General features: G+C 45.6%; 2 protein-coding genes across 5 annotated transcripts in view; both read left to right on the plus strand.

Annotated features, from left to right (window-relative positions):
- Positions 1–10548, plus strand: part of ADIPOR1 (adiponectin receptor 1) — a 41755-nt gene extending 31207 nt beyond the window's left edge. For all 4 annotated transcript variants that reach the window (XM_060782752.2, XM_060782754.2, XM_067470434.1 and 1 more), the window contains 4 exons: positions 2833–3019; positions 4268–4455; positions 6316–6509; positions 9861–10548. In XM_060782752.2, the coding sequence (XP_060638735.2) occupies positions 2833–3019; positions 4268–4455; positions 6316–6509; positions 9861–9989 (698 nt within the window). In that variant the 3' untranslated portion in view covers positions 9990–10548. The remainder of the gene's footprint in view (positions 1–2832; positions 3020–4267; positions 4456–6315; positions 6510–9860) is intronic.
- Positions 10549–10583: 35 nt separating this feature from the next.
- On the plus strand, positions 10584–17870 carry LOC137097404 (uncharacterized). The gene is made up of 2 exons (XM_067470435.1): positions 10584–16026; positions 17038–17870. The coding sequence occupies exon 1, from the start codon at positions 10824–10826 to the stop codon at positions 11772–11774; it is 951 nt and encodes a 316-aa protein (XP_067326536.1). The 5' UTR covers positions 10584–10823; the 3' UTR covers positions 11775–16026; positions 17038–17870.
- The last annotated feature ends 2111 nt before the right edge of the window (positions 17871–19981 follow it).

The following is a 19981-nucleotide window of genomic DNA, read 5'->3' on the forward strand; positions in this document are numbered from 1 at the left end:
TGACAGTCACTTAGCCAGAATAGGATAAGATTTCTGAAGGAAACCCACATCCGAACTGGAGGTAAAAAGGTAAAATGTTAAGCACAATTAACAAGGATATCTAATGGGTATCTCCAGCTGAACTTTTGGACAAGATGGCAGTTTAGGATGGGATCCTAGAATCCAAGAGTTGGAAGAGACCTGGTGGGTCATCCAGCCCAACCCCGTTCTGCCAAGATGCAGGAAAATTGCATTCAAAGCACTCCCAAGAGATGGCCATCCAGCCTCTGTTTAAAAGCCTCCAAAGAAGGAGCCTCTATCACACTCTGGGGCAGAGAGTTCCACTGCTGAACAGCTCTCTCACACAGGAAGTTGGGTTGTTTTGTTGTAGGTTTTTTTGGGCTATATGGCCATGTTCTAGAGGCATTCTCTCCTGACGTTTCGCCTGCATCTATGGCAAGCATCCTCAGAGGTAGTGAGGTCTGTTGGAACTAGGAAAAAGGGTTTATATATCTGTGGAAGAGGGGCCGACCAAGGGTAAGATAGATGGCATCCTTGAAGTGACTGGACTGACCTTGAAGGAGCTGGGAGTGGTGATGGCCAACAAGGAGCTCTGGCGCGGGCTGGTCCATGAGGTCATGAAGAATCGGAGGTGACTGAATGAATGAACAACAAATATCTGTGGAATGACCAGGGTGGGACAAAGGACTCTCGTCTGCTGGAGCTAGGTGTGAATGTTTCAACTGACCACCTTGATTAGCATTTGATGACCTGGCAGTGCCTGTGGCAATCTTTTGTTGAGAGGTGATTAGATGTCCCTGATTGTTTTTCCTCTGTTGTTTTGCTGTTGTAATTTTAAGAAGTAAGGAACTTCTTTCTCATGTTCAGGTGGAATTTCTTTTCCTGTAGTTTGAAGCCATTGATGACATATAATATCAGAGGACCTATTAATCAGAAGGCTATGAGCTCTTGGCTTTGCAGCAGCCCTGAGCCAGGCATTCAGAGATTCTTAACCTTTTCCATGGAGACATGGTTTCTCTGCAAGAGAGCTTTGGAAGGCTGGCAGGCAGAGCAGCTTTGTTGCAAAACGTTCTCCATAATCTGAAATTTAGCTGGGGAAATCCCTTGGGGTTTTTGCATGTTTAAATGTCAGCCTAGACGTCTGGTTGTATGAGGGAAGTGACAAAATATTTTCCAGGACCTTGAGAGAATGAGGGGAGCTTAATAATAATAATAAACTTTATTTATACCCCGCCAACGGAGACTCGGAGCGGCTTACATGGGGCCAAGCCCGAACAACAAGTTACAATACAATAAAAAATAAAAAATAAACAACATAACATTAAAGTATAAAACATCAAAGCATATAAACAATATTCACAGAACATAGAACTGAACATAATGCGACCACTTGCTCAGCTGGTCCGAGGTTTTGGGCTTGAGTGTTACCAGTACGCTGATGACACTCAGCTTGTGCTGAAGATGGAAGGCCGACCGGACTCTGTACCCGATTGTTTCCATCAGTGCCTCGAGGCTGTGACTGGATGGCTGCGTGCCAGCAAGTTGAAGGTGAATCCAGCAAAGACAGAGACCCTATGGCTGGGTCGACCGGGCAGTGGGGACATCCGGCTGCCTACCCTGGATGGCGAGGCGCTACGCCCGCGTTCGTTGGTCAAGAGTCTGGGAGTCCTTTTGGACCCTCTGCTGACGATGCAGGCCCAGGTCTCTGCCGTTAACAGAACTGCCTTTTTTCACCTGTGGCAGGCTAGACGGCTGGCCCCCTCCCTGTCCAGGGACGACCTAGCTACGGTGATCCAGGCTACGGTTATCTCAAGACTGGACTACTGTCACGCCCTCTACATTGGCCTTCCTCTGTCGGTGATCCGGAAGCTCACGTTGGTACAAAATGCATCTGCTCGGCTTCTTGCGGGAATTCCGATGAGATGCCACATCACCCCAATCTGACTGCAGCTGCATTGGTTACCCATTGAGCACCGGATCACTTTCAAAGGGATGGTACTCACCTTGAAGGCCTTGCCTGGTCTGGGGCTGATGTACCTGAGGGACCGCCTCACCCCCTTCCAACCCCAGAGATGCCTCCGCTCTGAGGAACAAGATCTATTGGAAGTCCCCAGTGTCAAGACCTTGCGTCTAACCGCAACCAGGCGCAGAGCCTTCACAGCAGTGGCCCCATCACTCTGGAATACTCTGCCACCTGAAGTCCGTGCCTTACGGGACTCACCAGCTTTCTGCTGGGCATGGAAGACATACCTGTTTTGACAGGCTTTTAATGTTTGATATTGCTGTTTTTAAATTGCTTTTAAATTGCTTTTAAATTTGTTAGATTTTAGCCATTCTTGTAAGCCGCTCCGAGCCCCAGGGGAGTGGCGGCATATAAGTTCAAATAATAATAATAATAATAATAATAATAATAATGACAGAGAGCAGGCTGCATGTACATAAAATGATTTAAAAACTCTGGGTGAGATAAAGGGGTAAATCTAATTGTAGGGAGAACTCATAAAGAGATGAGAAAATAAACAAACCTTCGTACGGGGGCGGCGGGGTAGAGACTCCTGGGACAAGGTTATGGGGGCAAGAGAGCAGAATATCTCCAAAACACTTCTCTGAAGCCATGTCAACAATGAGGATTGGGCCATCGTGGCACACAGCACTCCGCCAATTGGGAAGTGCATATCTCCGGCCATTTAGAGGTGGTTCTGGAGTCCTCAAAAGCTTGTGCTACAATTTTTAAGTCAGCCTGAGGGGTGCTTCCAGATTCCTTTATGCCTTCCTAACGCTAAAACATGCTAATACCTCTCTCTCTCTTTCTCTCTCTGAATCTCTCGGCAGGCTTTGTGCTCTTCCTGGGGCTGGGGATCCTGACCATGCTGCGGCCCAACATGTACTTCATGGCCCCGTTGCAGGAAAAGGTGGTCTTTGGGATGTTTTTCCTCGGAGCGGTGCTGTGCCTCAGCTTCTCCTGGCTTTTCCATACGGTCTACTGTCACTCGGAAAAGGTCTCGCGGACGTTTTCCAAGTAAGTTTTTCATTTGCGTGAAACAGGTCTGACCAGAAGGAGCCCTTGCTCCAAAGATAGTTTCTCTCGGGCGATCTCTTGTTCCTCAGCATTCTGTATCTGGCAAATGTGTTGAGACCAGTCACGGGCAAACTTGGCCCCCTCACTATCCAGGTGTTTTGGACTTCAACTCCCACAACTTCCAGAATTATGGAAGTCCAAAATACCTGAAGGGAGGGGCCAAGTTGGCCCATGCCGGATTTAGACTATCTGGTTGTTTCAGTCAAACTGAGCTCTGTCTTTCCTTCCTTCCTTCTCTTTCTTTTATCCTTCTTTTCCTCCATTTCTTCCTTCTCTTTTTTCCTTGCTTCCATCCTTCCTTCCTTCCTTCCCTCCCTCTCTCCCTCTTTCACCTTCCATCCTTCCCTTCTACCCTTTTGTCCTTCCTTCTCTATCCTTTTATCTTTCTTTCCTTCTCTCTTTCCTTTCTTCCTCCTTCCCACTCTCCCCTCCCTCTTTCTCCTTCCATCCTTCCCTTCCACCCTTTCAACATTCCTTCTCTCTTTCCTCCTCTCCCTCTTTCTCCTTCCTTACCTTTTGTCTTTACTTCTCTTTCTTTTATCCTTCTTTTCCTCCATTTCTTCCTTCTCTTTTTTCCTTGCTTCCATCCTTCCTTCCCTCCCTCTCTCCCTCTTTCACCTTCCATCCTTCCCTTTCACCCTTTTCATCCTTCCCTCCCTCTTTTCTCCTCCTCTCACTCCTTTCTTCCTTCCTTTTTGTCTTTCCTTCCTTCTCTCTTTCCTTTCTTCTTCTCTTCCTCCTTCCCTCCCTTCTCTTTTTCCTTCCTCCTTTCCATCCATCCTTCCCTTCCTCCCTTTCATCCTTCCTTCCATCTTTCCTCCTTCTCTTCCTCTTTCTCCTTCCTCCCTCCCTTCCTTCCTCTTTCTTCCCCCTTCCTCTCTGCCTTTCCTCTCCTTTCCTCTTTCCTTCCTTTCTTTCCTCCCTCCCTCCTTTCCTCCCTCCATTCCCTTCATACACATGTTCCTTCCTTCCTTCATTCCTTCCTTTCTCTTCACTTCCTTCCTTCCCCCCTTCCTTTCCCTTTCTTTCCTCTTCTTTCCTAATACATTTCCTTCCCTTCTTTCCCGCTTCCTCCCTACCTTCATTCCTCTTTCCTTTACTGCCTTCCTTCCCTTCCCCTTCCTTCCTTCCTTCCTTCCTTCCTTCCTTCCTTCCTTCCTTCCTTCCTTTCTGGCCTTTTCTTCCTAGGTTGGATTACTCTGGGATCGCCCTGCTGATCATGGGGAGCTTTGTGCCCTGGCTGTACTACTCCTTCTACTGCTCTCCGCAGCCCCGACTCATCTACCTCTCCATCGTGTGTGTGCTGGGCATCTCAGCAATCATTGTCGCCCAGTGGGACCGCTTTGCCACTCCGAAGCACCGGCAGACCAGGGCAGGTAAGGGAGGGTCAAGGGACAAATTGTGGCCTTCAATGCCTAGCCACTCACTCAGAGGATGAGATTGTTTTGGCAGCATCCTTGGAGGCACTAAGGGCTTTGGCTCCTTTGGCATAAGCATTATTATTATGTTTATGTTTATTTATACCCCACTTTTTCTCTTCACAAGAAGACTCAAAGCCGCTGCAAGAATACCTCAGGCTTTCATTATTATTATCATTTTATACACAAGATGAGTACACAGCAAACAAGATCACTATGCCGGCTTTTGTATTGGATCACACATCAGATACTTTTCAAGTGTCTAGGACTGTGTGATGTATGAGCAAATAATATGTGCAAATCCCAGTAAGATGGCCTTTTGCAGCTGACAGGTGGTGATTTTGTCAGTGCTGATTTTTTTAAGTGCAGGCCAAGGTCTTTAGGTACTGCACCCAGTGTGCCAATCACCACTGGGACTGCCTTGACAGGCTTGTGCCAGTCTTTGCAGTTCGATATTTAAATCCTCATATCGTGTCAGCTTTTCCAGTTGCTTCTTGTCAAATTTGCTGTTGACCAGTGGGACGACTTTTCACTACTTCAGTCCTTTTACAGGTGTCTTTTTATATGTGACGATGTGAGGGGGAAAATATTTTCTTTTAAATCTTTTTACTGCCTTGTATTGATGTATTTCCTCCTTTTTAAATTGGCTGGGGCTGTCTTGTGAGCTTTTACGTTGAGGCTTTTATATTACAGGCTTGAGACACTCTTGTAGTAAACAAAGTAACAAAGTTTATTTATAGCTTCTGGCTCCAACGCTTATGGTTACATTTGTTTGTTCTGTTACAGTCTTGAGTCTTACATTCAATATCATTCACTTAGTTAACTTTCCTATCAAACTTCAACTGTTTCACATCAACAACTATGTTACTTTTTCATACACTCTTGACAGAAGTATATTCCGCCTTAAACCACACTGGCACTTCTTTATTTTCCTTAAAACTTAAGCCCCATTTTCCTAACTGCTTTTCTCTCATAGAAGTTCCTAACTGTCCTTCGCAAACAGGAATCCCTAACTGACTTCTTCTGACTCTCTAACTGCCTATTTTTAAACTTAACTCTTCCCCTTTGGAATGTTCATCTCTCTTCCCCCCAACTGCCATTCTGGCTCAGTGGCCCTTTCAAATCCTGGCCTTCACTCATCTGCATAGACCAATCGGCTGCACATATGCAAATTTATCTTGCCTCTACTGTTGCTACCCTATTTCTGCCAATTCTGCCACATTGCAACATAGAGCTATACAACAAAAATTTAACATAGATCAACACATTCGCTACACCCAGGATTGCAACACATTATTATTATTATTATTATTATTATTATTATTATTATGTTTACTTTTATTTATATCCTGCTTTTACTCTCCACAAGGAGTCTCAAAGCAGCTTACACTAAAAGCATTTCAATACAACTTACAGAAACATTAAAACAGAATTAAACATCATTAGTATTAAAAAGAATTATGTTAAAATCCATAAAAACATTGGAAGTCATTCTCGAAATGGAAACCCGAAGCAACATTGCATCATTTCTAATTACCATTTAGAGAAGAACCATGAAGAAATGAGATGTCTTCAGGGTGGAATGGGATGTTTGCATATATTTTTTCTCACATGTGGAGGAAGAAAATGGAAATGAATTTTGTTAAGAGATTTTTTTTGGATTTCAGTGGTTGCAAAAGTGGGGTAGAGAGGGCACATGTGGACCTGTAGCTTTCCCTTCTTGTCTTTTGAGATGCTCTCTTCTCCTTCTGAAAGCCCTGTTTGCCTTCCGAGTACAGACCAATCTCTCTCTGTGTCCTTTCTCCTCCTCCTCGGCAGGGGTCTTCCTGGGCCTGGGCCTGAGCGGCGTGGTGCCCACCATGCACTTCACCATCGCAGAAGGTTTTGTCAAGGCCACCACGGTGGGCCAGATGGGCTGGTTCTTCCTCATGGCCGTGATGTACATCACTGGGGCGGGACTCTACGCCGCCCGCATCCCCGAGCGCTTCTTCCCCGGAAAGTTTGATATCTGGGTAAGCCTGGCCTTCTGCCTCAACACAAATCATTGGTTCTAGTTCCCTTCTTTTTCTTTCTTCCTTCTCTCCCTTCATCACTTCTTCCTGTCCTGTCCTTTCCCTTCATTTCTCTTCCTTGGTTTTTCTTTCTTCCCATCCTTTCGTTTGTCTTCCCTTCTTTTTCTTTCTTCCCTCTCTCCCTTCATCACTTATTTCTTCCTGTCCTTTCCTGTTTGTCTTCCCTTCTTTATCTTTCTTGCCTTTCACCATTCATCACTTCTTCCTGTCCTGTCCTTCCCCTTCCTTCATTTCTCTTCCTTTGTTTTTCTTTCTTCCCTCTTTCCCTTCATAACTTCTTTCTTCCCATCCTTTCGTTTTTCTTCCCTTCTTTTTATTTCTTCCTCCTCTCCCTTCATCCCTTTTTCTTGCTGTCCTCTTCCTTCTTTTCTCTTCCCTTCTTTTTCTTTCTTCCCTCTCTCCCTTCATCACTGTTTTCTGTCCTGTCCTTTTCCTTCCTTCATTTCTCTGCCTTTGTTTTTATTTCTTCTCTCTCTTCCTTCATAACTTCTTTCTTCCCGTCCTTTCATTTGTCTTCCCTTCTTTTTCATTCTTCCCTCTATCCTATCATCACTTCTTTCTTCCTGTTCTTTTCTGTTTCTCTTCCCTTCTTATTCTTTCTTCCATCTCTCCCTTCATCACTTCTTCCTGTCCTTCTTCCCTCTCTCCTTTCATCACTTCTTCCTGTCCTGTCCCTTTCCTTCCTTCATTTCTCTTCCTTTATTTTACTTTCTTTCCTCTCTCCCTTCATCACTTCTTTCTTCCCATCCTTTCGTTTATCTTCCCTTCTTTTTCTTTCTTCCCTTTCACCTTTTATCACTTCTTTCTTCCTGTGCTTTTCTTTCCTTCCTTCCTTTCTCTGCCTTTGTTTTTATTTCTTCTTCCTCTCCCTTCATCCCTTCTTTCTTGCTGTCTTCTTCCTTCTTTTCTCTTCCCTTCTTTTTCTTTCTCCCCCCCTCTCTCTTCATCACTTCTTCTTTTCTTGTATCCTTCTTCTTTCCTCCCAAATGTCAAGATTCTATTTCCCCCAAACTCCGCCAGTGTTCACATTTGGGCATATTGAGTATTCGTGCCAAGTTTGGTCCAGATCCATCATTGTTTGAGTCCACAGTGATCTCTGGATATAGATGAACTACAACTCCCAAACTCAAGGTCAATGCTCACCAAACCCTTTTAGTGTTTTCTATTGGTCATGGGACTCCTGTATGTCACCTTTGGTTCAATTCCATCATTGGTGGAGTTCAGAATGCTCTTTGGTTGTAGCTGAACTATAAATTCCAAGGACTACAACTCCCAAATGACAAAATCAAAAATTTTTGAGTGAAGGACATACATTGGGTTGTTAAGGTGTCTTGTGTCCAAATTTGGTGTCAATTCGCTCACTGGTTTTTGAGTTCTGTTAATGCCACAAATGAACATTACATTTTTATTTATATAGACTAGCTGTACCCGCCATGTGTTGCTGTGGCCAACCTTCCCTCTTTCTCTCCTTCTCTCCTTCCTTCCTTCCTTCCCATCTTTCCTTCTCTTCTTCCTTCCTTCTCTATCTCTTTCCTTCCTTCCCCCTTTTTCTTTCTCTTCTACTGTCTCTCTTTTCTTCCTTCTCTCTTTCCTTCCCTCCCTCTTTCTCTACATCTCCCCCCTTTTCTTCGCTCTCTCTTTCCTTCCTTCTTTCCCTTCTTTCCTTCTTTCTCTCGTTCCTTCCCCCTTTTCTTTCCCTCCCTCTTTCTCTCCTTTCTTCCTTCTCTACCTCCTTCCTTCCTTCCTTCTCTCTTTGCTTCCATGCTTCCTTCTCCCTTTCCTTCTTTCTTTCCCTCCCTCCCTCTTTCTTTCTTTCTTTCTTCCCCTCCTCCCTTCCCTCCCTCTTTCTTCCCTTTTTTCTGTATTGTCGTTTAGCTTTTCATCATTTAGCTTTTGGGGGCTTTTTAAGTCCCTTCTGCTGTTTTTTTCAGTGTTTTTATGAGTGATGGTCACTCCTTGGCCTGATAGGTGTACTGTGTCCAAATTTGGTGTCAATTCCCCCAGTGGTTTTTGAGTTCTGTTAATCCCACCAACGAACATTACATTTTTATTTATATAGAAGATTAGCATAGCACAGGAGACAAGAATTCAAAACAATCTTGACAGATTAGAGAGATGGGCCAAAACTAACAAAATGAAGTTCAACAGGGACAAATGCAAGATACTCCACTTTGGCAGGAAAAACGAAATGCAAAGATACAGAATGGGGGACGATGCCTGGCTCGAGAGCAGTACGTGTGAAAAAGATCTTGGAGTCCTCTTGGACAACAAGTTAAACATGAGCCAACAATGTGATGTGGCGGCAAAAAAAGCCAATGGGATTTTGGCCTGCATCAAGAGGAGCATAGTGTCTAGATCTAGGGAAGTAATGCTACCCCTCTATTCTGCTTTCGTTAGACCACATCTGGAATATTGTGTCCAATTCTGGGCACCACAATTCAAGAGAGATATTGACAAGCTGGAATGTGTCCAGAGGAGGGCGACTAAAATGATCAAGGGTCTGGAGAACAAGCCCTATGAGGAGCGGCTTAGGGAACTGGGCATGTTTAGCCTGAAGAAGAGAAGGCTGAGAGGAGATATGATAGCCATGTATAAATATGTGAGAGGAAGCCACAGGGAGGAGGGAGCAAGCTTGTTTTCTGCTTTCCTGGAGACTAGGACGCGGAACAATGGCTTCAAACTACAAGAGAGGAAATTCCATCTGAACATTAGGAAGAACTTCCTCACTGTGAGAGCCGTTCAGCAGTGGAACTCTCTGCCCCGGAGGGAGTGTGGTGGAGGCTCCTTCTTTGGAAGCTTTTAAGCAGAGGCTGGATGGCCATCTGTCAGGGGTGATTTGAATGCAATATTCCTGCTTCTTGGCAGAATGGGGTTGGACTGGATGGCCCATGAGGTCTCTTCCAACTCTTTGATTCTATGATTCTAAGATGGAACTGTCCCCTGGCCCTCCTCTCTCTTCACTCTGGCCCAGAGAAGTAGTTATTATGTACTCCAGCCTAATGTTGGACTCGATAAAGGATGGGTAACACTTGGATTCCTACAATTCATAACAGTAGCAAAAATACAGGTATGAATTAGCAACAAAAAGAATGTTATGGGTGGGGGTCACCACGACATAAGGAACTAGATTAAGGGGTCATGGCATTAGGAAGGTTGAGAACTACTTCCCTATAAGATGCTCCTCAGAGGGCTTGACTTCCAAGAATACCTGTTTTGGTTGCCCTTCTGCTTACGGTCGACTGGACGTCTCTGTTTCCCTGGCCTTTAAAGCCGTGTCTTTCCTCCCCGCAGTTCCAGTCGCACCAGATCTTCCACGTCCTGGTGGTGGCGGCCGCCTTCGTCCACTTCTACGGCGTCTCCAACCTGCAGGAATTCCGCTACGGACTCGAAGGAGGATGCACCGACGACTCGCTCCTCTGAGGACCTCGAGAAGGCGTTGGCACCGGCTTCCCAAGTGCTTTTAGAGGGGGACTTCTTGACTCAAATCAAAAGAAGACTCTTTGACATTTTTTAAACAAGAGAGACTGCAAAGTGGGCCGCAGCCGTTGCCGTCCTTGGCTCCCGCTTCTCTCAGGAGAATGGGATTTCAAAGGGGGGTGGGGGTGGGTGAGGGTCTCTCTCCAGGGGGGTCCTTTGGGCAAAGTGCCTCCAGCCACAGGCCCCTCTCTGGGCAAAGCGAGCGGACTTTTCAGGAGTTGAACCCCTGGGACTTTGAGACATGAGAGAAAGGTGGGCGGCCGGCAAGCAAAACACACACACACACTCAAGGAAAGGGGCTCGTTCCCTCTCCTCTCTTGCTGCAAACATCCCTCATGCTTGAAGAGACTCTCTCCCTGCGTCTGGTCAGGCCCGAGGGAGAACGCACAGGGGCCGTTTCACTGAAGTTTTGTCTTTCTCGACAAAAGTAATGTATCGCCTAGATTACAGGCGTGGGCAAACTTTGGCCCACCCTCCAGGTGTTTTGGATTTCAACTCCCGCAATTCCATTAGGAATTGCGGGAGTTGAAATCCAAAACACCTGGAGGGTGGGCCAAAGATTGCCCACGCCTGCCTAGAAAAACGAGAGTATTTAATATTTAACATTAAGCTTTAAAACAAAACAGAAAACAAGGCGCTATTCCCTCCAGCATCTTGCTTCTGGAGAGCTGCTGTTTGTTGTGTCGCAGGCAATGGGGTGTTGCTTAGGGGACTCTGGAGCTGCTGTCGCTTTTGTGTTAAGGCAGGAATGGGCAAATCTGGACCCAGGGACCTGATATGACCCCTTGGGCTCTTTCCTCAGGTCCTCCTCTCTCTCACCATCCTATCCTTCCTTCCTTTTCTCTTTCCTTCCTCTCTCCCTCCCTCTTTCTCCTTCCCTTCCACCCTTCTGTCCTTCTCTCCTCTCTTTCCATCCTTCCTGCTTCCCTCCTTCTTTCTCCCTCCCTCATTTATTCCCTTCCACCCTTTCGTCCTTCCTTCCCTCTCTCTCTCTTTCTCCTTCTTTCCTTCCCTTTTGTATTTCCTTCCTTCTCTTTTTCCTCCTTACCTTCCTTCCTTCCATCCATCCTTCCCTGCCACCCTTTTGTCCTTCCCTCCTTCCCTACCTTTTGTCTTTCTTTCCTTCTCTCTTTCCTTCCTTCCTCCTTCCCTCCCTCCCTTACATCCTCTTTCTTCCTCCCTCCTTCCTTCCTTTCCACCCTTTCATCCTTCCTTCCCTCTCTCCCTCTTTCTCTCTTCTTCCTTCCTAACTTCCTTCTATCCATCCATCCTTCCCTTCCACCCTTTTATCCTTCCTTCCCTACCTTTTGTCTTTCTTTTCTTCTCTCTTTCTTTCCTTCCTGCCTCCTTCCCTTTCTCCCCTTCCATCCTTCCCTTCTATCCTTTTTGTCCTACTTTCCCTCTTTCCTCCTTCTCTTCCTCTTTCTCCTTTCTTCCATCTTTCCTTCCCTTTTCTTTGCTTCCTTCTCTTTTTCCTCCTCCTCCTCCTCCCCCCTTTTTCCCTCAATTCCCTCCCATCCTTTCTTCCTTCCTCCTTCCCTTCCACTCTTTCATCCCTCCCTAGCTTTTATCTTTCTTTCCTTTTCTCTTTCCTTCTTTCCCACCCTCACCTCCCTCTTTCTCCGTCCAGCCTTCCCTTCCACCCTTTCAACATTCCTTCCCTCTTTCCTCCTCTCCCTCTTTCTCCCTTCCTTCCCTTTTGTCTTTCCTTCCTTCTCTTTCTTTTAGCCTTCTTTTCCTCCATTTCTTCCTTCTCTTTTTTCCTTGCTTCCATCCTTTCCTTCCTTCCCTCCTTTTCCCTTTCTCTTTCCATCCTTCCCTTTCACCCTTTTCATCCTCCCTTTCCCTCTTTTCTCCTCCTCTCCCTCTTTCCTTCCTTCCTTTTTGTCTTTCTTCCCTTCTCTCTTTCCTTTCTTCTTCCTCCCTCCCTTCCTTCACTATTTCCTTCCTCCTTCCCACCCTTCCGTCCATCCTTCCCTTCCTCCCTTTTGTCTTTCCTTCCATCTTTCCTCCTTCTCTTCCTCTTTCTCCTCCCTTCCTCCCTTCCTTTCCTTTTGTCTTTCCTTCTCTCTTTCCTTTATCCTTCTCTTCACTTTCTTCCTTCTCTTTTTCCTTCCTCCTTCCCTTCCTTCCCTCTCTCCCTTTCTCCTTCTTTCCTTCTCTCTTCCCTTCCTTCCTTCCCTTCATTCATCACCGGGCATCCAGTTCTCCTACTGGGAGTCCGGGCATGTGGTTCCCAAGTTAGAAAGTGTGCCCATGCCTGTGTTAAGGCCACAGGAAATACAGAGCTCTGAAGGCGTTGAGGTGGAGAGGAGATCCTCTGGGACTGCCTCCCTCTCCCAGAAAAGGATGCATGGACCTTCCTCCATAAGCCAAGCGGTGCCTGCAGGCCTGAACACAGTGGGCTTCTTGCTTTGGGGCAAAAGGTTGCTGTTCCTCCGAGTGTCGTCTCTCTTCGCTTTTCGGCAGCTGAGGTTTGTGCGCAGTCGCTCCCGGAGCGTTGAGAGGAAATGCATCCAGACCGTCAGACCTTGCTTTGTTTGTGAGGAATTCTCGAAGGAGTTCTTGGTTTTTGTCTTTGGTGCTTTTGCTCCTCCAGCGCTTCTGTCTGCTGCGGTGTCGGTTTCCTTTGGTTTCAGTTAAGGAACCGTGGGTTCTCTTCGTTCATTTCTCCTTACGAATATTATGTCCAGTCTCGCTGTTTTTAAATGTTTTTAGACGAAATGACTGTAGGATTCCAGGGGCCGCTGTCCCAAAAAGTACTGTTTCCAGGCTCTGCTTTGTCTCTTCAAAGCCTTTCTTCCTCTTCTGGAGAGTCTTCCTCCCTCGGAAGGCTTTGCCCTCTGCTATGGGCTTCTTGGCTTAGCCAAATAGGCCGGCGTGTTCCGTGTTTATGGCCCTCGATGCTCGGTTCTCGGTGTCGATTATCGTTAGGCTTCCCGCAGGACAATCCCTGGGCCTTCCCCAGATTGACGCACTCCAGGAACGTTGCTTCTGGGACTTGCAGTCTTCTTCCGAAGCTTAGCAAAAAAGGCAGAATTCTGCCCTGTTGTGATTTATTTTTTTTCCTTTCGTTCCCTGTGTTTCTAGCATTGCAGTAAAACGTAAAAGCTCAGTCCAAGTATTTTGAAATAGTTTAGTGACGAAAGAACGGGCGAAGGGACCAAGAGGACACGAATGTGGCAATTTGGATGTGCAAATGGTGTGAGTGACTTTCAGGGTCTTATACCCTTCAGTGCTACACTTTGGGGATTTGTTTTGTGGGTTTTTGGTCAGAAGCTAGGGCTGATAGTTGGGAGCTCATGCCGACTCATGGCTTCAAACTGCCAACCTTCCGGTTAGCAGCTTTCCTGCAGCTGCAATTTGTTTGAGTGTTTGTGGGCGGAAGCTAGGGCTGACAGTTGGAAGCTCATTCCGACTCGTGGCTTCGAACTGCCAACCTTCCTGTCAGCAGCTTTCCTGCAGCTAGCGGTTTAACCCGCTGTGCTACCGTGGTTTGTGGCCATGGATCCCACCCTTACTTTGAACTATGCTCCTTCCTCCTCATGAGCAAATGCTGCTCAGTGCTTCTGCTTCTTTGCAAGACTCATACAGTGTTAACTCATGCTGGTGGAGAAGGGATAATATTATCCTTCCACTGCTATTCTTCCTTTCTCTTTCCTTGGCTTTTCTATCCTGCTTTTCTCAGTTCAGCCAACATGGCTTGAGCCTCCCCTTCTTTTCTTGCCTCCCTTCGCAACGCAGGTAGAAAAATCAGCAGCATTAATTGCCCGCATTGCTTTCGTATCCTGTCCTCAACGTGGGACTCATACCTTGGCCAACTTTGACCCTCCTTCCAGATGTTTTGGACTCCAACTCCTACCATTCCCAACAGCCTCAGGCCCCTTCCTTTTCCCCCTCAGCCGCTTAAGCGGCTGAGGGGGAAAAGGAAGGGGCCTGAGGCTGTTGGGAATGGTGGGAGTTGGAGTCCAAAACACCTGGAGAGAAGGCCCAAGTTGGCCCAGGTCTACCCTAAAGGGTTGCATCTCTTCATGATCCCCCTCCAGAAGTCATTCCACTGCTATAAGTCCTTCTCCCTGGGGTCCTGGCCTCCCAAGGAAGCAAAATGAGATGCCATGATTAACCTCAAGTGTAACAGAACATATCAGTTTATTTAGGGCGCCTATGAGTACTGGTTTATGTGGTTTGGTGGAGCTAGTTTAGGAGGACAGAAGGTGTGAGTTTGTGAGTCCCCTTCCTTAAGCCTCTTGGCTGCAGTTCCTACCCAAAAGGATGAGGAGCTGCCCTTGGAATGGGCTTCCCTTGATGGGGATGTGGAGAAGGAATGACCAGTTTGTGAGCCTGAAATGAGCAATGAAGAAGGATATTCTTTAGACCAGTAGTTTCCTAACCTTTTGGGCCTTCACATGTTTTGGACTTCAGCTCCCGGAAATCCCAACCATTGTCCGGATCTGAAACTTTCTGGCGGAGGAATTACCTCTTGAATAATGTGGGAAGGCTTTATTTCTAAAAACATACATTGTGGTACAAAACAAAATTCCAACTGACAGTTTTTTCCCCTCGCGCCTCCTATCCCTTACCCTGGCCCCTCCCCTTCAGTGTTCCCCTTTCCATTGAAACTTTCAATTATGCACTCCAGATCTGTAGCTTTCTGGCAAAAAAAAATTATCTCACAAACAACATGAGAAGGCTTTATTTCTAAAAGCATACATTGTGGTATGAAACAAAATTCCAACTGACAGTTTTTTCCCTCGCAACTAGAATCATAGAATCAAAGAGTTGGAAGAGACCTCCTGGGCCATCCAGTCCAACCCCATTCTGCCAAGAAGCAGGAATATTGCATTCAAATCACCCCTGGCAGATGGCTATCCAGCCTCTGCTTAAAAGCTTCCAAAGAAGGAGCCTCCACCACACTCCGGGACAGAGAGTTCGACTGCTGAACGGCTCTCACAGTCAGGAAGTTCAGTGTTCCCATTTCCATTGAAACTTTTAAGTATGCACTCTGTGTCTGTAGCTTTCTGGCAAAAAAAAAATCTCACGAGCAACGTGAGAAGGCTTTATTTCTAAAAGCATACATTGTGGTACGAAACAAAATTCCAACTGACAGTTTCTTTCCCTTGTGTCTCCTATTCCTCAACCTAGCCCCTCCCTTTCATTGATCCAGTTTCATTGGAAACACTTTCAAGTATGCAGAGGCCAGGTCTAAGGCATGGTTTAATTTCCTAGCTTCACACAATAAGGAAATAAGGTCATGACAGCCAGTTTACCAGCTGTTGGGAAATGTGGGAGCTGAAGTCCAAAACACCTGGAGGCCCAAAGGTTGGGAACTACAGCTTTCAGACTGTGTTCCTTCAATTCTGAGATGCCATCTGTTTCCAAGTGCATCCTAATTTCAGTACCAACAGAAAAACCAGCTATTCCAAGACACAAACTGTTTCTAGAGATGTTTATACTGAGGGAAAATGCATCTTAGAATTGAAACAACAATAGGGTGGTTGTGGCTAATGCTCAGCCTGGGCTTAACGGTGGAATATATACCATTTTGCAAAGAAAGGTGGGATAAGCAGGGAAAGTGACAGTGGTTTTGGGTACAGGTGGGTTTTTAGGTTGTGCGTCTGTCTCTTTGTGTGTTGTCATTACAACAGAGAGGCGACAGTGGTGGCTTCCATTCAGATCCAGGCTAAAACAGGAACGTACTGGCGTCTAACGGGAGTTCGTTTATAAAACACGTCAAGGAAAAAGGTGCTTTTGCAGCAAGTTCTAAAGATAAGATTTCTGTCTGTTGTCAAAGACTGTCATGGGTTGTTGAGAGTTTTTCGGGATGTCTGGCCATGTTCCAGAAGCATTCTCTCCTGACGTTTTGCCTGCATCTATGGCGGGCCTCCAAAGAGGTTTTGAGGTCTGTTGGAAACGAGGAAAATGGGGTTTATATATCTGGAATAATGTCCAGGGTGGGAGAAAGAACTCTTGTCTGTTTAAGGTAGGTGGGAATGTTTCAATTGGCCACCTTGATTATCATTTAATGGATTAGCAGTTTCAAGATGTATCTTCTTACTGCCTGGGGGAATCCTTTGTTGGTTCGTTGGAAACTAGGAAAATGGGGTTTAGATATCTGTGGAATGTCCAGGAAGGGAAAAAGAACTCTTTGTTTGTTGGAGGCAAGTGTGAAGGTTTCAATTGGCCCCCTTGAATAGCATTTAAAGGCCTAGCAGTTTCAAGGTGTGGCTTCTTACTGCCTGGGGGAATCCTTTGTTGGTTCGTTGGAAACTAGGAAAATGGGTTGTATATATCTTTGGAATGTCCAGGAAGGGAAAAGGAACTCTTTTCTGTTTAAGGTAGGTATGAATGTTTCAATTGGCCACCTTGATTAGCATTTCAAGGTGTGGCTTCTTACTGCCTGGGGGAATCCTTTGTTGGTTCGTTGGAAACTAGGAAAATTGGGTTTATATATCTTTGGAATGTCCAGGATGGGAAAAAGAACTTTGTTTGAGGTAGGTGAGAATGTTTCAGTTGACATTTAATGGCCTAGCAGTTTCAAGGGGTGACTTCTTACTGCCTGGGGGAATCCTTTGTTGGTTCGTTGGAAACTAGGAAAATGGGTTTTATATATCTGGAATGTCCAGGAAGGGAAAAAGAACTCTTGCCTGTTTGAGGTAGGTGTGAATGTTTCAGTTGGCCACCTTGATTAGCATTTAATGGCTTAGCAGTGTTAAGGTGTGGCTTTTTACTTCCTGGGGGAATCCTTTGTTGGTTCGTTGGAAACTAGGAAAATGGGTTGTATATATCTTTGGAATGTCCAGGAAGGGGAAAAGAACTCTTATCTGTTTGAGGTAGGTGGGAATGTTTCAATTGGCCACCTTGATTAGCATTTCAAGGTGTAGCTTCTTACTGCCTGGGGGAATCCTTTGTTGGTTTGTTGGAAACTAGGAAAATTGGGTTTAGATATATTTGGAATGTCCAGGAAGGGAAAAGGAACTCTTGCCTGTTTGAGGTAGGTGGGAATGTTTCGGTTGACATTTAATGGCCTAGCAGTTGTGTGATTCTTATTGCCTGGGGGAATCCTTTGTTGGGAGGTGATTAGCTGGCCCTGATTGTTTCTTGTCTGGAATTCCCCTGTTTTTGAATGTTGTTCTTTATTTATTGTTAGGATTTTAAGAGTTTAAGGGAAAGAATAAAAAAATTATATAGCAAGGAATTGTAGTTTCCAACAGACCTCACACCCTCTGAGGATGCCTGCCATAGATGCGGGTGAAATATCAGGAGAGAATGCTTCTGGAACATGGTCAGACAGCCCGAAAAACTCACAACAACACAAGATTTCTTGTGCTGCTCTTTGGTTGTTTCAATGGAAATGAATGATGCAAAGACAGAGGGGAATCTGGCCATCTTATGAGAGGGGTTTGTAAGTGTTGCTTTGAGACAAAAAAATCCTTACACTTTCTTAAGGAAGTGCATTGTTTTGTTTTTGTTTTTTTTAATTAAGGAGGAAGTGCATAACAATCGGCGTTGTATCGGTAGGACACTAACGAGAGCGTTTCGAATGCGAAACCGATAGTCGGAAAACAAACTATTAACGACATAGATCTATTATTATTATTATTATTCCAGAGTCAATTATAGTTGGATTAACGCTCTAGATCTGTTGCGTACGTAGCGATGTCCATGTCCAGACGAGAAAGCAGATGTGCTTGGGTGTATGTGTGCTTCTTCCGGGGCGGAGAAGAACCTTGTTGTGTTCCTAAACAATGGACTTTCTGTTCAGTTTGTAAACTTAGGGAAGATTTTAAGATGTTTATCAGCAATAAACATTTTTAAATTAGTCGACCTCGGCGGCGGCTGCGGAAGAACTTCCTCCTCCCGGGCGGTGGCAAGAACGTCCCAAATAGGCCACCGTCCTTAAGCTGTGCAAGCTGCTTCCCCTAAGCCGTCTCTTATAGGTAACGCTATTACCTATTAATCCCAAGGGGCTGTTGACATATATAGAGATCTATATACACCTTCCGCGCCAGACAACAAACACTGAGCTCCTAACGAGGCTTTATTTCTAAAAGCATACATTGTGGTACAAAACAAAATTCCAACTGACAGTTTTTTTTGCTCGCGCCTCCTATCCCTCACCCTGGCCCCTCCCCTTCAGTGCTCCCATTTCCATTGAAACATTCAAGTATGCCCTCCGGATCTGCAGCTTTCTGGCAAAAAATAATCTCATAAACAACGTGAGGCTTTATTTCTAAAAGCATACATTGTGGTACGAAACAAAATTCCAACTGACAGGTTTTTCCCCTCGCACCTCCTATCCCTCACCCTGGCCCCTCCCCTTCACTGCTCCCATTTCCATTGAAACCTTCAAGAATGCACTCAGGATCTGCAGCTTTCTGGAAAAAAATTATCTCACGAACAAAATGAGAAGGCTTTATTTCTAAAAGCATACATTGTGGTACGAAACAAAATTCCAACTGACAGTTTTTTTTCCTCGCGCCTCCTATTCCTCACCCTGGCCCCTCCCCTTCAGTGCTCCCATTTCTATTGAAACTTTCCAAGTATGCAGTCTGGGTCTGTAGCTTTCTGTTAAAAAATTATCTCACGAACAACGTGAGAGGGCTTTATTTCTAAAAGCATACATTGCGGTACAAAACAAAATTCTAACTGACAGTTTTTCCCCTCGCACCTCCTATCCCTCACCCTGGCCCCTCCTTCATTTATCCAATTTCCATGGAAAAACTTTCAAGCATGCACAGGCCAGGTGTAAGGCATGATTTAATTTCCTGGCTTCACACAATAAGGAAATAAGGTCAGTCGGCTGCCCTACTTTCTCCTCCCAAACACTTCTCTAAATAGAAAGGCAATTGCATCTTCAGAACTGCCATATCTCCTCACCTTAAAGCTGGCATAGGCCAACTTGGTGTTGCAGCTCAGGGCAGTTTTCACCTTGCTCCCAAACACCACCACACCAAAGCTGTAGATTTTGTAGTTTATTGAGAAAAAGGCAAAATCAAAACATAGCATGAAGAATACAAATGTTCCATAAGGCTTAAATGCAAAGACACAGTTCCCAAGATCCAAAGGCAAAAACATGAAGCATAATCCTTTAAGCAAACAATAGTCCATGGAAAAACAGTTGGAACACAAGACCCAAATTCCCAGACTCGGGAAACCAGAAGCGTGCTGCTTAAAGCCAAGGTTAATCCATAGAAGTTTGCATGGAAAGAGCAACGTTGAACTGACAACCCCTGTGTGTCAGCAAGAAGGCTAAATACCCTTTGCAGACATGTATGCATTGCGATGACCTTTGGCAGACTTGGCTTCTCACTTGCTAGCCAAGCGAGAGCTTCTTCAGACCCTAATTGCAGACGATCTTGCCTGCTCATTAATTCGTTATCTTCAAGGCTCTCTAATCACTTATCTTAGTCCTGCAGCTGGACCAGATCACCGTGGGAAGGCAAAGGAGGCAAAGACATCTCCACCTGGCCATGTGGGAATTCACTCTCGTTATCAGTCTCACTAACATTCTTTCCCCCTGAGAACTGACTTGTTGTTTCCCCTTCTGCAGCCTCACCGTCAACCCTGTCTGAAACATGTACAGAAAGCCGTAACCCATCATCCTCATCATCATCTTGTAGTAACTCTGGCTCACAAAGCCCACAGAGCTCAGCTTCAGACTCGGAGTCAAACTGAGTCGCAACACTTCGGCCCTCCCTCCAGGTGTTTTGGACTACAACTCCCGATAGGTTGTTAGGAATTGTGGGAGTTGCAGTCCAAAACACCTGGAGGGCCCAAGTTGGCCCATGCCTGGTCTATACATTTCAGATACAAAGAGATACATTATATTACAGGATAGACTAAATATGTAAGTGTTGCCAAAACTCCCAAGCTCAGCTAGTCTTCCAAGGAGAGATGGAGGAGCCTGGGGGTGACAGAGAGCTTGATGCAAAACA

The sequence above is a fragment of the Anolis sagrei genome, chromosome 6, assembly GCF_037176765.1.
Source record: "Anolis sagrei isolate rAnoSag1 chromosome 6, rAnoSag1.mat, whole genome shotgun sequence".
NCBI classification, from domain to species: domain Eukaryota; kingdom Metazoa; phylum Chordata; class Lepidosauria; order Squamata; family Dactyloidae; genus Anolis; species Anolis sagrei.

Excerpts from the sequence above, each read along its gene's own strand:
- LOC137097404 (XM_067470435.1), top strand. The coding sequence starts at position 10,824 with ATGACCCCTTGGGCTCTTTCCTCAGGTCCTCCTCTCTCTCACCATCCT.